This window comes from Rhamphochromis sp. 'chilingali' (assembly GCF_963969265.1).
Source record: "Rhamphochromis sp. 'chilingali' genome assembly, chromosome: 2".
NCBI classification, from domain to species: domain Eukaryota; kingdom Metazoa; phylum Chordata; class Actinopteri; order Cichliformes; family Cichlidae; genus Rhamphochromis; species Rhamphochromis sp. 'chilingali'.
Genome location: NC_137930.1, coordinates 50,073,606 through 50,087,631, shown reverse-complemented (window position 1 = coordinate 50,087,631; position 14,026 = coordinate 50,073,606). Strand labels below are relative to the sequence as shown.

At 34.8% G+C, this 14,026-nt stretch overlaps 2 protein-coding genes across 2 annotated transcripts; both read right to left on the bottom strand.

Moving 5' to 3' along the window:
* Positions 1 to 7,414: 7,414 nt before the first annotated feature.
* LOC308392497 (mannose-binding protein C-like) lies at positions 7,415 to 9,649 on the bottom strand. Its single transcript, XM_080875567.1, has 5 exons — positions 9,608 to 9,649; positions 9,167 to 9,356; positions 8,950 to 9,003; positions 8,112 to 8,177; positions 7,415 to 7,854 (listed from the first exon to the last, which is right to left on the bottom strand). Exons 2-5 carry the CDS (start codon positions 9,339 to 9,341, stop codon positions 7,472 to 7,474), a joined length of 678 nt encoding a protein of 225 aa, XP_080731693.1. The 5' UTR covers positions 9,342 to 9,356; positions 9,608 to 9,649; the 3' UTR covers positions 7,415 to 7,471.
* A 1,489-nt stretch (positions 9,650 to 11,138) lies between these two features.
* On the bottom strand, positions 11,139 to 13,695 carry LOC308392303 (mannose-binding protein C-like). The gene is made up of 5 exons (XM_080875275.1): positions 13,654 to 13,695; positions 13,213 to 13,402; positions 12,996 to 13,049; positions 12,158 to 12,223; positions 11,139 to 11,905 (listed from the first exon to the last, which is right to left on the bottom strand). Exons 2-5 carry the CDS (start codon positions 13,385 to 13,387, stop codon positions 11,523 to 11,525), a joined length of 678 nt encoding a protein of 225 aa, XP_080731401.1. The 5' UTR covers positions 13,388 to 13,402; positions 13,654 to 13,695; the 3' UTR covers positions 11,139 to 11,522.
* Positions 13,696 to 14,026: the final 331 nt, after the last annotated feature.

Genomic DNA, 14,026 nt, shown 5'->3' with positions numbered 1-14,026 from the left:
AAAAAAGGTAAGAGGAGTGAATTCAGGTTTTTAAAAAATGTTTTAGGAAGGAATACAGAGAGATGTTGAAATAAGTACAACCACAATCAAAATTATAATTTTTATAGGATTAACTCTACCAATGAGTGATATAGGAAGTGAATTGTACACTTGACTGAAGCTCAGATATTAAGGGAGAGAAGTTAGATTTTAATAGAGAGGAATAGCATTTTGTAACCTGAATACCCAGATAAGTGAGCTTCTCATAAGCTATACTGAATGGGAGGTTTTGCAGCCATGATGGGTTACTCACATGTATTAGTTCACTTTTATTCAGATTTATCCTGTATCCAGAGAAAGACCCAAATAACTTAATTTTGTCTAATATGGCAGGAATAGTCTTTCCTGGCTGGGTGATATATAATAACACATCATTCGCATAGAGTGAGATTTTATTAGTAGTTGTATCAGTATTTTTTTTAAAAATAGATCCCTGTTTTGTCGCTCTATATAAGCCAAAGGATAGTGATAGATTCTGGTTGGTAAGAATGCGTGCATGAGGATTGCCATAAAGAAAACTTACCACTGAAATAAATTTCTTGCCCAATTTAAATCTTTCCAATATTTCGAACAAATAGGGCCATTCAGTCTGGTCAAATGCCTTCTCAGCGTCGAGTGCCAAAACTGCCAACTCTTCTTTAGGTCTGGCAGTGGAGTAAATAATGTCGAATAGTCACCTGAGATTAAAAAAAAGAATTTCTCTGGGGTATAAATCCAGTTTTATCAGGGTGTACTAACTGTGTTAAAAGGGGCTTAATCTACTGGCAAATACTTTAGACAATAGTTTCCCATCCAGATTTAGCAAGGTGATGGGACGATAAGAACCTGCATTCTCAGCATTCCTACCTTTTTTTTTTTTTTATAAATAACAGTTATAATTGCCTCTGTAAGGGTGGGAGGGAGGACTTTATCTGCTAGAGCTTGAGTGAATGTTTTATGCAGGTATGGGCACAAAATCTCACTAAATTTCTTATAAAATTTGCTGGGGATGCCATCTGGTCCAAGAGCCTTATTGGTTTTACTAATTGCCTTCTTGATCCCCTCTACTGTTATTTCTGAGTTTAAGCATGTGAGTTCATCCTCCCCTAGGTTTGGAAAAGTGCAGCTATCCAAGAACTTTTTCGTAGAGTCACAATCTATATTTTGTTTAGCATATAAACTTTGATAAAATTGGAAATAGTGATTGTTAATGTCTCCGGGGTCCATTAAAGCCTTAACTGCATTATTTTTAATTTTATGAATTGTACTGTCTTGTTCTTGTTTCCTAAGTTTTCTTGCTAGTATTTTATGCGATTTGTCACCAAGCTCAGAGTATTTCTGCTTGGTGCACAAAAAGGCTTTACTGATTTTTGCTGAGAGTAGATTATTATATTCATATTTTAAAGACAGTATTTTCTTAGGTAGCATTGTGGATGGCGTTTGGGCATTCTCTTTATCCAGATCTTTAATTTGTTTGTCCAAGTCAAGGAGCTTAGCCCGGTTTCTCTTCCTTCTGGCTGATTTAAAAGAGATAATAGTACCCCTTAAATACTCCCAAAGTGTAGCAGGCTTAGTTTCTGAGTTTTCATTTACCACAAAATACAGAGAGATCAGTGTTTCCAAATATTCATGAAAATCCTTCGCACCTAACAGTAGAGGGTTGCTGCAGTCTAGTTGCATTTGGATGTTTAAGGTTAATGTGACAGGGGGGTGATCAGAGATGACAATATTGTGATATTTTGTGTCAATTTTGTGTCAATGACATGTGGCATTAATTCAAATCAAATGGTGCCATTAAATAGGAAGGAAACTGAAAGGATCCGATGTCTTCATGAATGAACATCTGATAAAAAGAAATGCGGACATTGCCAGGAAAGCACGTTACTTGAAGAAACAGGGAAAAATTCAAAATACATGGACCACCAACTGCAAAGTATTCATTAAACTCAATGGAACACCGGAACAAGCCAAAGTGTTGGTCATCAGAAATATGGAAGAGCTGGACAAATACTGAGGTCAACTTACTCTGGAGGTATGAATACACATGTGACGTGACACACAACACAACACATGGCACAGTCCAAAAGAACTTCATCTGCATCCGGCAACAATATCAACATGACTCATTGGAATTCTCTTTATGATAATCTGGAACTGAGAACATTTCGATACACAGACCATAATGTTCTAGACTTAGAAAAGGATATAGACCCGGAAAATAATTTCTTCTACAACATCAGCTGTAACTGCTGCTACTTCACTGATGAACAGTTTAAGCACACCATCAACAAATAAATTATCAATAATCCATTTTAATAGCAGAAGTCTGTATGCCAACTTCAACAATATAAAGGAATATCTAAATGAGTTGACAAATCCATTTGGAATTATTGCCATTTCTGAAACATGGATCAATGCGGAGAAAGGAATGGACTTTGGACTGGAGGGATATGAAGTGAATTTTGTAAATAGAAGGAACAAGAGTGGAGGGGGAGTAGCTGTGTATGTGGATAAAAACCTAAACTACAAGGTGGTAGAAAGTATGACAACTGTAATTGATAATTTACTAGAATGTATAACAATTGAAATTTATAAGGAAAAAGAAAAAAATGTAATAATTAGCTGTATATATAGAACACCTGGCTCTAGTATTCAAGTATTTAATGACTTCATAGAGGAAATATTCTCTAAAACAAATCAAAAAGTTATGTTTATCTGTGGTGATTTTAATATTGACCTGTTGAATCCAAAAAAGCATAAAATGACCGACGAATTCCTAAACACTATGTACAGTTTGAGTTTACATCCTAAAATAACCAGGCCTAGCAGAATTACACCACATTGTGCCACCTTACTTGACAATATTTTCACTAACAATATGGAAAACAACATTGTGAGCGGAATATTAATTAATGACATCAGTGATCACCTACCAGTTTTTGCAGTTTATGACACTAATTATAAGAAAAATCAGCATGAAGAACAACTGAGATACAGACGTGTAAGGACAGAAGAAACTATGACTGCATTTAAGAACGATCTATTAAATCAGGACTGGGACAAGGTGTACAAAGAAGCTGATATCGATATTGCATATGGCATATTTTTAAGAATATTCATGGAGTTGTACGATAAAAACTGTCCAACAATAAAATACAACAGAAAGCACAAATATTCAGATAGACCATGGCTCACTAAGGGTTTACAAAATGCATGTAAAAAGAAAAATACACTCTATAGGGAATACCTAAAACAAAGAACAAAAGAAGCTGAAAATAAATATAAAAAATACAAAAATAAGTTGACCAATATTATACGTGTATGTAGAAAGGAGTATTATAGTAAAATATTGAACAACAATAAACATAATATGAAAGGAATATGGGATGTTTTAAACGGTATCATTAAAAATAATTCTGGACAACAAAGTTATCCACAATACTTTATCGATAATGGCAATATTATGGAAAACACTGCTGATAAGGTCAACAGCTTTAATCATTATTTTGTAAATATTGGACCAAAACTGGCAGAACAAATTCCTGAGTCACTGCCATGAGTAGAATGTAGTGAAAACCTGACTGATAGGAACCCTAACTCAATGTTCCTCACATCAGTGGAGGAAAAAGAAATAATTGACATTGTACACATGTGTAAATATAAAACATCCACTGATTGTAATGATATTGACATGAAAATCGTCAAGAAGGTCATTGAAGGAATTGTAGGACCTCTAACATATATTTGCAACTTATCATTTCAGACGGGAAAAGTGCCAAACAAAATGAAAATAGCTAAAGTTGTGCCGCTGTATAAAACCGGGGATAGACGCCACTTCACAAATTACAGGCCCGTTTCTTTACTACCACAATTCTCCAAAATCCTAGAAAACCTGTTTAATAAACGATTAGACAAATTCTTAGATAAATATAAATTACTCTCTGACAGTCAATATGGATTCAGATCAAAAAGATCAACATCTCTGGCATTAATCGAATCAATTGAGGAGATTACGAATGCTATAGATCAGAAACAGTATGCAGCTGGAGTATTTCTGGATCTCAAGAAAGCATTCGACACAATCAATCATGACATATTAATTAATAAACTGGAACGGTATGGGATTAGGGGGGTTGTACTGCAATGGGTGAAAAATTATTTAAGTGACCGGAAACAATTTGTGAAGCTGGGTGTCCATTCCTCATCATGCTTGGACATTGCTTGTGGTGTTCCACAAGGCTCTGTACTGGGTCCAAAATTATTTATTATTTATATAAATGATATTTGTAAGGCATCTGATATATTAAAATTAGTATTATTTGCAGATGACACAAATATTTTTTGTTCTGGGGGGAATCTAAAGGAGCTGCTGGATACAATTACTTCAGAAATGTGCAAAATTAAAAAATGGTTTAACAGGAACAAACTATCGCTAAATCTAAGTAAAACTAAAATTATCTTATTTGGGAATTCCCTTAGAAATGCACAAGTGCAGATTCATGTAGATGGTGTGGAAATTGAAAGAGTACTTGAACATAAGTTTCTTGGTGTGATTATAGATGATAAATTAAACTGGAAGTCTCATATAAATCATATACATAACAAAATTTCAAGAAGTGTCTCAATCTTGAGTAAAGTAAAACACATTCTGGACCACAAATCACTCCACATTCTCTATTGTTCCCTGATTGCACCGTATTTGAATTACTGTGCAGAGGTTTGGGGCAATACTTACAAATGTTCGCTATCATCAATCTTTATATTACAAAAAAGGGCCATAAGGATAATCCATAAAACTGGTTACAGAGATCATACAAATCCACTATTCTTAAAATCAAAAATTCTAAAATTCACAGATCTGGTTCATTTTCTCACAGCACAAATTATATATAAAGCAATAAATAACCTGCTTCCTGACAATATTCTAAAAATGTTTTCTAAAAGGGAACGGGGATACAATTTGAGGGGGGAATTAAATTTAAAACATCCTCGTATCCGTACAACATTAAAAAGTTTTTGCATCTCTGTGTGTGGAGTGAAGCTGTGGAACAGACTAAGTAAAGATATGAAGCAATGTCCAAGCATGGCGCAGATTAAAAAGCGGTTTAAGGATATGGTTTTTACAGGGTACAGGGAAAAGGTAGAGATTTGATAGGGTGTTCTTGTCTAATATTTTCATGTGTGTGCGCATGCACTGGTTTGTTGGTATGGGTATATATGTATGTGTATATGTATGTATGTATGTATATATATGTGTATATGTATATGTATATATGTATATATGTATATATGTGTATATGTATATGTGTATATATATATGTGTATATGTGTGTGTATGTATGTGTGTATGTATATATATATGTATATATATATATATATATATATATATATATATGTATATATGTATATATGTATATATGTATGTATGTATATATATATAATATATATATGTATATATATATATATATATAATATATATATATATATATATATATATATATATATATATATATATATATATATATATATATATATATATATATATATATAAATTGTAGGTTGTGTATCCTTCAGGTGTTAATGGGGTTATTGAAAATGTGTATATGTGCGTATGTGTGTATATACGTAGGTATGGATAGATAGAAACATATATGTGTATATATTAAAAAAAAAAAAAAAATTACACATAATATATAATGTAATTACAAGGAGGTATTTCTGTAGTCTATTGATACTAGATAGTGGAAAAGGGGTGGGATTAAATAAGCTTATGCTTCTTCCTGCTCCTTTTTGAACATGGACGTTATTTGGAGTTGTGGTTGCTCGTTTTCCTTTTGTTTGCTTTGTTCATTTGTCTCTTTTAATTCTATTTTTTTTTATACTTTTTCAACATGTTCAAAATAAAGATTCAATCAATCAATCAAATATGCATAATCAAAATATTACAGTACACACAGGTTATTTAATTTATAAATTATTTCCAATTTTTCAAAAGATTTATTTCAGCAAAACAATAACTGTCATTGTATTGTAGAGCTTATGAAAAACATTGTTAGAGGCACAATTTCTTCGTTTGATTTCCGAACACCAGTAAAATGATTCTGATGCTATTTAAACGTGATAAAAATGAGTCAACTTTGAGCCAATGACACAATGAAAACCGACTTTGATGATAAACTCGGACATGATAATGCGCTAAGTAGAGAAATGAGTACTGTGAAATCTTATGACCACTATAGTGAGCTGTGAGTTCAAAGTATGGCTGAATAAAAAAACAAATAAAACTTAATGAATTGAATCATCTAGATTTTTAAACGTGTCTCTTTGCTTTTGAACGCTGTTGTTTCAAATGTTGAAACAAAATGAGCAACAACGCCCTCTGCCGCCTATAACTGTGCTTTACAACAAAGGCGGAACAACCAAAAAAAGTCCCTCGTGATGTTTTATGTGACCGTGGAGCAGGTAGCTGTTGTTCTCATAGACTGTTGCAGTAGTGTGATAGGTAGGTTTAAGCTGCGTATTATCTACGAAGTATTTCGTCTCAAAATGTGGTGTAAAATGTGGTGTAAAATGCGTTATCGTCGTCACTTCCGCGAAAGACAACAGTGGGAGGGGCGTATGCAGAGCTCCAATTGATAGTGTCCCGTGCCGCTAACTCAGCGCAGCAGAGTGGCGCAGCGGAAGCGTGCTGGGCCCATAACCCAGAGGTCGATGGATCGAAACCATCCTCTGCTATGTATGTTTTTTCTTTTCTTTTTTTTAAATTAACTAATCTTACAAGATATGTAACATAATGTTACATTAAATCGTGTAATTACATTCATTTGGAATAAATGTTTATTTTAGTATTAACATCTAATCAAACCACAGTAACTTTATGCCTATATACAGTTTATATCTACAACACTATCTTTGTTCTGAAATTCTCACTCTCTTTGTTATGTAATTACTTTCTAAAATGTTTAGAGACAAACAAAATTACTGTCTGCGTTTAATAAAAAGAGCAGAAAACTATATGGTGCCTCATTAATATCAGTTTACAAAGTCAAACCAATTAATGAAAACAGCAATTAAAGTTGCGTTTTTTCACTTTAGTAAAAGGTAAAAATTAAAAAGTAAAAGTAAAATCCCACACTTCTGCAGTGTTGTTTTTATTGTATAATTTTTATATTTAAAGCATGTACACATTAAGAATACCATCTGGCATTTATATAAAAGAGAGATGAATACTCTAAATATGTTTCGTTTGCAGTAGTAATTTTTTTAAAATCAGATATTATAATACAGGTAAAAGAAAAATAATAAACTGTTAAAAAACCCCACATGGGGTAGAATGTAATTTATCATTGTTTAAGAAAGTTATGTGTTAATTCCCTTCATGAAAAGTTGAGATAAACATGACATGGGGAAAGAAAATCCCCCAAAGTGAGATTTGCAAGGAACTGTGAACTTTCTATAACTGACAAATGATGTAAGCGTTCAGGAAGCATTCTGGTGTAACTTGCCAGATGCCGTTTTCTGACAGCATGGTGCAGCCTGTATCTTGGATGGATTTGTCTGGCTGACCTTCTCCCCACTTGGTAAATGTCAGACGTTGGTTTTTCATATCCACCTCAAAATTTCCCTCTGCCTTTTTGTTGTTGACACTGATCCAAGCTGCCTTGTAAACATCGCCAAACACTTGAGTCAGTGCGTTGTTCTCCTCCTCGTTCTGGGGCAAAGCCAACTCTATGTGTTGTTGGGAGCAGAATTCGACAGCCCTGGAGAAAGAGCCTCTCTCCTTGTTGGACACAAAGTATTTCTGACCAACTCTCCGGACAAAATGATAGTTAATGGCTAGAGAACAGAAAAATGTAATAAAGCAAACTGTTACTCTTAGGCTTTTTATTTAAAATCAATCTAATGTTGTAGAGACATGGAAAACTGTCACACAGAAATATGATGATGAATATGATGACTTATCAATCATGTCTGAAAATTAGACTTAAAGTTGCATTTTTTAGATGTCCTGTGTATTTGACAAAAACAGTTCTTTGTAACTGAGTTGTGTTTGAATTTGAATTAAAAACACAACTCATGATTGTGACACTTACCGAGCTCTAGCTTGGCAAGTCTGTCCTTCAAAGCTCTGAGGTCTGGGCAGCTCGTCTCAGTAGCAGCTGGATCAAACAGATCAAGTTAGTGAACTTTACACAGAGGCCACACTTACAGCTCTGCTGTACCTACAAATGGCCATTTAAAGTTTCTTCGTTTTATGCCTCACTTTTAACCACTGATAGATTTTCTTTTCCAAACTTTTATTTATTTATGACATGGAAGGAATTGTTGTTGTTTTTCTGATTTCTGAAATGATTAGATAATCACTCTGTTAAGCTTATGGGCTCTTTAAACTGTTTCAGGATGTTTTGTTCAGTCATGAGAGAAATATGGAAAAAACAAGTGGTTACCATTTGTAAACTGTTTTTCTAGCTCACCCATCATCGTTGACATGCTGCTAACCAGCATGTAAATTTAGACAGTGATCAAATTACCCCCATGTGAATTATGTTGTGGGCACTTATGATCAACAAATCAGAAGATAACATGAGAAAATACAAAATGCGTGCAGGCATAAATTGTTTTATATACTCCAGCTTTGAGTAAATGTAACCAACCAAAACAACTGAGGCCTTGTGAGAAATTTGTGTGACTACAAATGTTACAGAGAGAACGACAGTCTACAGTCAAGCTTCCCTTTAGACTTTACAGACTATAAATACAGTAGACTTATTTCTAATCCTGCGCCTGCCTAATTGTGTCACCATATGCATAGATTTCAAGGCACATCAGGGGACACATAGCCTTTATCTTTAGAAAACATGCCAGATAACTGAGGTGTACATGATCTAAAGCAATCATTGCAAAAAAAAGGTGTTTAAGTGTAAACTTTACAGCATGTTCCACGAACGCCAGGATATCCAGGTATCCCAGGAAATCCTCGGTCCCCTGCAGAATAGATAAACAGGTAGTGAGCCAGCTAAAGGTGCTTGTGGCTTCAAAATCAAATATATTTGTCTGTCCAAATAAAAAATAAATGACCTAAATTTAGTTCGAAATTACATCCTTTAAAATACTGCTGGAATGAAGTAATAACATCGGTTATTTTGACCTTGAATCCCCGGTAATCCAGGAACACCATCTCGTCCAGGTGGTCCTATCATCCCAGCAAACCCAGGATATCCGGGATCTCCTTTTTCACCTTTTTGACCTGGAGGACCAGGAGGCTGACTGAAGCTGACAGTGGCCATAAAGCAGATGACGGAGAATAAAAGAAGCAGTCTCATCTTCGTAGTTCAGAACTGAAATTTTGGTTAAATATAGTATTAAGTTTTCCATATAAAAGCCATGTAGCCCTAACCCTCAAATGGAAGAATGATAAATTTTCCAATTATAGACATTCTTTATGCAGAAATTGCTAAATTTAATTAATTTTTTCTAGCTAGTGTGTTGTACTTCTTTATCTTTGTTGTTTTAAAGTGTTTTCAAGAGTTAAAACCATTTGGTAGCACAAAATTTAGTACAATACAGAGATAAACAGGAGAGAACTCACCCCACCAACGAGAAGTGATGTGCTGGGCATACTGCTTCTTTGCTGCTTCCACAGAAAAAGAACTGAGATATTTGCTAGAAGTAATGTGGGAGGGATTCAGTCCACAGTAAGCAGCTGGAACATCTCATTAGGGATTGTCCATTAACCTCCCTCCTTTCAAACCAAAAAAAGGCCACTGTGTTGTGATACCTTAAAGACTCTATGAATCTAAACATGAGAATACGGATTTGACGTAGTTATGGGTGAATGCAGAAATGATAACGTTTGACTTTATGAGGCACAAACAGTTTCTGCCACTTAACATAAAAGGCAACTCCCTGTACAAAACTCAATTTCAAAAAGAATTGTGCACATTTTGACCACACAATCATCACTATAAGATTAAAACATGAGTGCATTATTGTTTTAAAGCTCTCTTAAAATTGACAGACTTAAAAAGACGAAGTTCAACATTTAAGATTAATAAATCAGTTGACGCTGAATTGTTTGAAACACATATTTAAAGGAAATTTAACAGTAGTTTAATGTTTAAAATAGTACACTGAGATGTTGCAGAGGTTGTGTGCAATGTAAATATTTCATTACGTTCACTTCTTAGTGAAAAACTACAAACACTGTGAATCAGACTTTTGCAGAATCACCTTTAGCAGCAATAATTTGAACAAAGCATCCTCTGTATGATTTCATCAGGCTCTCTCATAATTGTAGAGGAATTTTGGTACATTTGATTAGCAGCATATGGCTGCTACTTGTCCTCTCAACTCCCATGGAAGCATTAGGGATGTGCTTAAAAGACTCTAGGGAAGAAGTCAAAATACAAATAAGCATTGCTATGTTGGGTGGACCTCCTTTTTGCTCATTCCACAGAAAAATCGCTGAGATATTAGACAGACCTCCATATAAACAACAGCTGCATACTCTCATATGGGAACTGGGAGTTGGATTAGTGTGTGTGTGTGTGTGTGTGTGTGGGGGGGGGGATTTTTAACAACAAATATAACAGCACATACCTTTATTTATATAAAGATTTCACAACCTCTTTTTTGATCTCTGATATTATGAAGTTATGATGACACCTCAATTTTATTCCTAAGTATGTTAATATTTCTTTCCAGTTTTTCAGCCACAAGTACAGTATTGCGTTCGCAAAAAGCAAACACCAATCAGCTGAAAAGGCTTTTATGTAGAAATGCACAATATGTGATGTTTTTATAGGAAAACACTACATAAGTGTTCAAAGCACCCTTTGGAAAAAATTAAACAATATCTTCAAATGGCATTGTCTGGGACTGCATTATAACCATGTGAATAATACTTTAATACCTACTTTCACTAGTTCATGATTAGAATGCCACACTTACAAAATTTGTTTCTATTGCAGTTCAATGTTTAATTCTTTATACATTTATTATTATATTTATAGAATTATGAAGATGGAGACAGAAAAAGGCTTTTGTCTAACATAAAGACACTGACATATAGCAGAAAGCACAATAGTGATGCAAAAGCATTTATTTGAAACCATGAAGAGTTAGCTTAAATGATTTATTGACAATACATCAGTCAAGCATCAGAATAACTGACTTAAACTTAGGTCTGTGAGATAATAGTTATTCCTATTACAATGCATTCATGAATTCATTGCCATTGGGAGTTTCACTTCAGTTGGTCAACTGAGAATCGTTGGTCTCATTTTTAATACTACAAAGTTTTCTTTCTTCTACAAAATGCAGCCCCGATGCTTTACCCATAATTCATAAACAACTGCAAGCTTAGATTTTTTCTTCCATTGGGGTAAATGAGAACATTTCTCTACATGTAATATAAGAAATAAAAATGCAATAAAAATGTTGAGATAAACATGATAGTGGGGGGAAATTGCCAAAAGCAAGATTCGCAAGGAACCGGGATTTTTCTATAACTGACAAATGATGTAAGCGTTCATGGAACATTCTGGTGTAACTTGCCAGATGCCGTTTTCTGACAGCATGGTGCAGCCTGTATCTTGGATGGATTTGTCTGGCTGACCTTCTCCCCACTTGGTAAATGTCAGACGTTGGTTTTTCATATCCACCTCAAAATTTCCCTCTGCCTTTTTGTTGTTGACACTGATCCAAGCTGCCTTGTAAACATCGCCAAACACTTGAGTCAGTGCGTTGTTCTCCTCCTCGTTCTGGGGCAGAGCCAACTCTATGTGTTGTTGGGAGCAGAATTCGACAGCCCTGGAGAAAGAGCCTCTCTCCTTGTTGGACACAAAGTATTTCTGACCAACTCTCCGGACAAAATGATAGTTAATGGCTAGAGAACAGAAAAATGTAATAAAGCAAACTGTTACTCTTAGGCTTTTTATTTAAAATCAATCTAATGTTGTAGAGACATGGAAAACTGTCACACAGAAATATGATGATGAATATGATGACTTATCAATCATGTCTGAAAATTAGACTTAAAGTTGCATTTTTTAGATGTCCTGTGTATTTGACAAAAACAGTTCTTTGTAACTGAGTTGTGTTTGAATTTGAATTAAAAACTCATGATTGTGACACTTACCGAGCTCTAGCTTGGCAAGTCTGTCCTTCAAAGCTCTGAGGTCTGGGCAGCTCGTCTCAGTAGCAGCTGGATCAAACAGATCAAGTTAGTGAACTTTACACAGAGGCCACACTTACAGCTCTGCTGTACCTACAAATGGCCATTTAAAGTTTCTTCGTTTTATGCCTCACTTTTAACCACTGACAGATTTTCTTTTCCAAACTTTTATTTATTTATGACATGGAAGGAATTGTTGTTGTTTTTCTGATTTCTGAAATGATTAGATAATCACTCTGTTAAGCTTACGGGCTCTTTAAACTGTTTCAGGATGTTTTGTTCAGTCATGAGAGAAATATGGAAAAAACAAGTGGTTACCATTTGTAAACTGTTTTTCTAGCTCATCCATCATCGTTGACATGCTGCTAACCAGCATGTAAATTTAGACAGTGATCAAATTACCCCCATGTGAATTATGTTGTGGGCACTTATGATCAACAAATCAGAAGATAACATGAGAAAATACAAAATGCGTGCAGGCATAAATTGTTTTATATACTCCAGCTTTGAGTAAATGTAACCAACCAAAACAACTGAGGCCTTGTGAGAAATTTGTGTGACTACAAATGTTACAGAGAGAACGACAGTCTACAGTCAAGCTTCCCTTTAGACTTTACAGACTATAAATACAGTAGACTTATTTCTAATCCTGCGCCTGCCTAATTGTGTCACCATATGCATAGATTTCAAGGCACATCAGGGGACACATAGCCTTTATCTTTAGAAAACATGCCAGATAACTGAGGTGTACATGATCTAAAGCAATCATTGCAAAAAAAAGGTGTTTAAGTGTAAACTTTACAGCATGTTCCACGAACGCCAGGATATCCAGGTATCCCAGGAAATCCTCGGTCCCCTGCAGAATAGATAAACAGGTAGTGAGCCAGCTAAAGGTGCTTGTGGCTTCAAAATCAAATATATTTGTCTGTCCAAATAAAAAATAAATGACCTAAATTTAGTTCGAAATTACATCCTTTAAAATACTGCTGGAATGAAGTAATAACATCGGTTATTTTGACCTTTAATCCCCAGTAATCCAGGAACACCATCTCGTCCAGGTGGTCCTATCATCCCAGCAAACCCAGGATATCCGGGATCTCCTTTTTCACCTTTTTGACCTGGAGGACCAGGAGGCTGACTGAAGCTGACAGTGGCCATCAAGCAGATGACGGAGAATAAAAGAAGCAGTCTCATCTTCGTAGTTCAGAACTGAAATTTTGGTTAAATATAGTATTAAGTTTTCCATATAAAAGCCATGTAGCCCTAACCCTCAAATGGAAGAATGATAAATTTTCCAATTATAGACATTCTTTATGCAGAAATTGCTAAATTTAATTAATTTTTTCTAGCTAGTGTGTTGTACTTCTTTATCTTTGTTGTTTTAAAGTGTTTTCAAGAGTTAAAACCATTTGGTAGCACAAAATTTAGTACAATACAGAGATAAACAGGAGAGAACTCACCCCACCAACGAGAAGTGATGTGCTGGGCATACTGCTTCTTTGCTGCTTCCACAGAAAAAGAACTGAGATATTTGCTAGAAGTAATGTGGGAGGGATTCAGTCCACAGTAAGCAGCTGGAACATCTCATTAGGGATTGTCCATTAACCTCCCTCCTTTCAAACCAAAAAAAGGCCACTGTGTTGTGATACCTTAAAGACTCTATGAATCTAAACATGAGAATACGGATTTGACGTAGTTATGGGTGAATGCAGAAATGATAACGTTTGACTTTATGAGGCACAAACAGTTTCTGCCACTTAACATAAAAGGCAACTCCCTGTACAAAACTCAATTTCAAAAAGAATTGTGCACATTTTGACCACACAATCATCA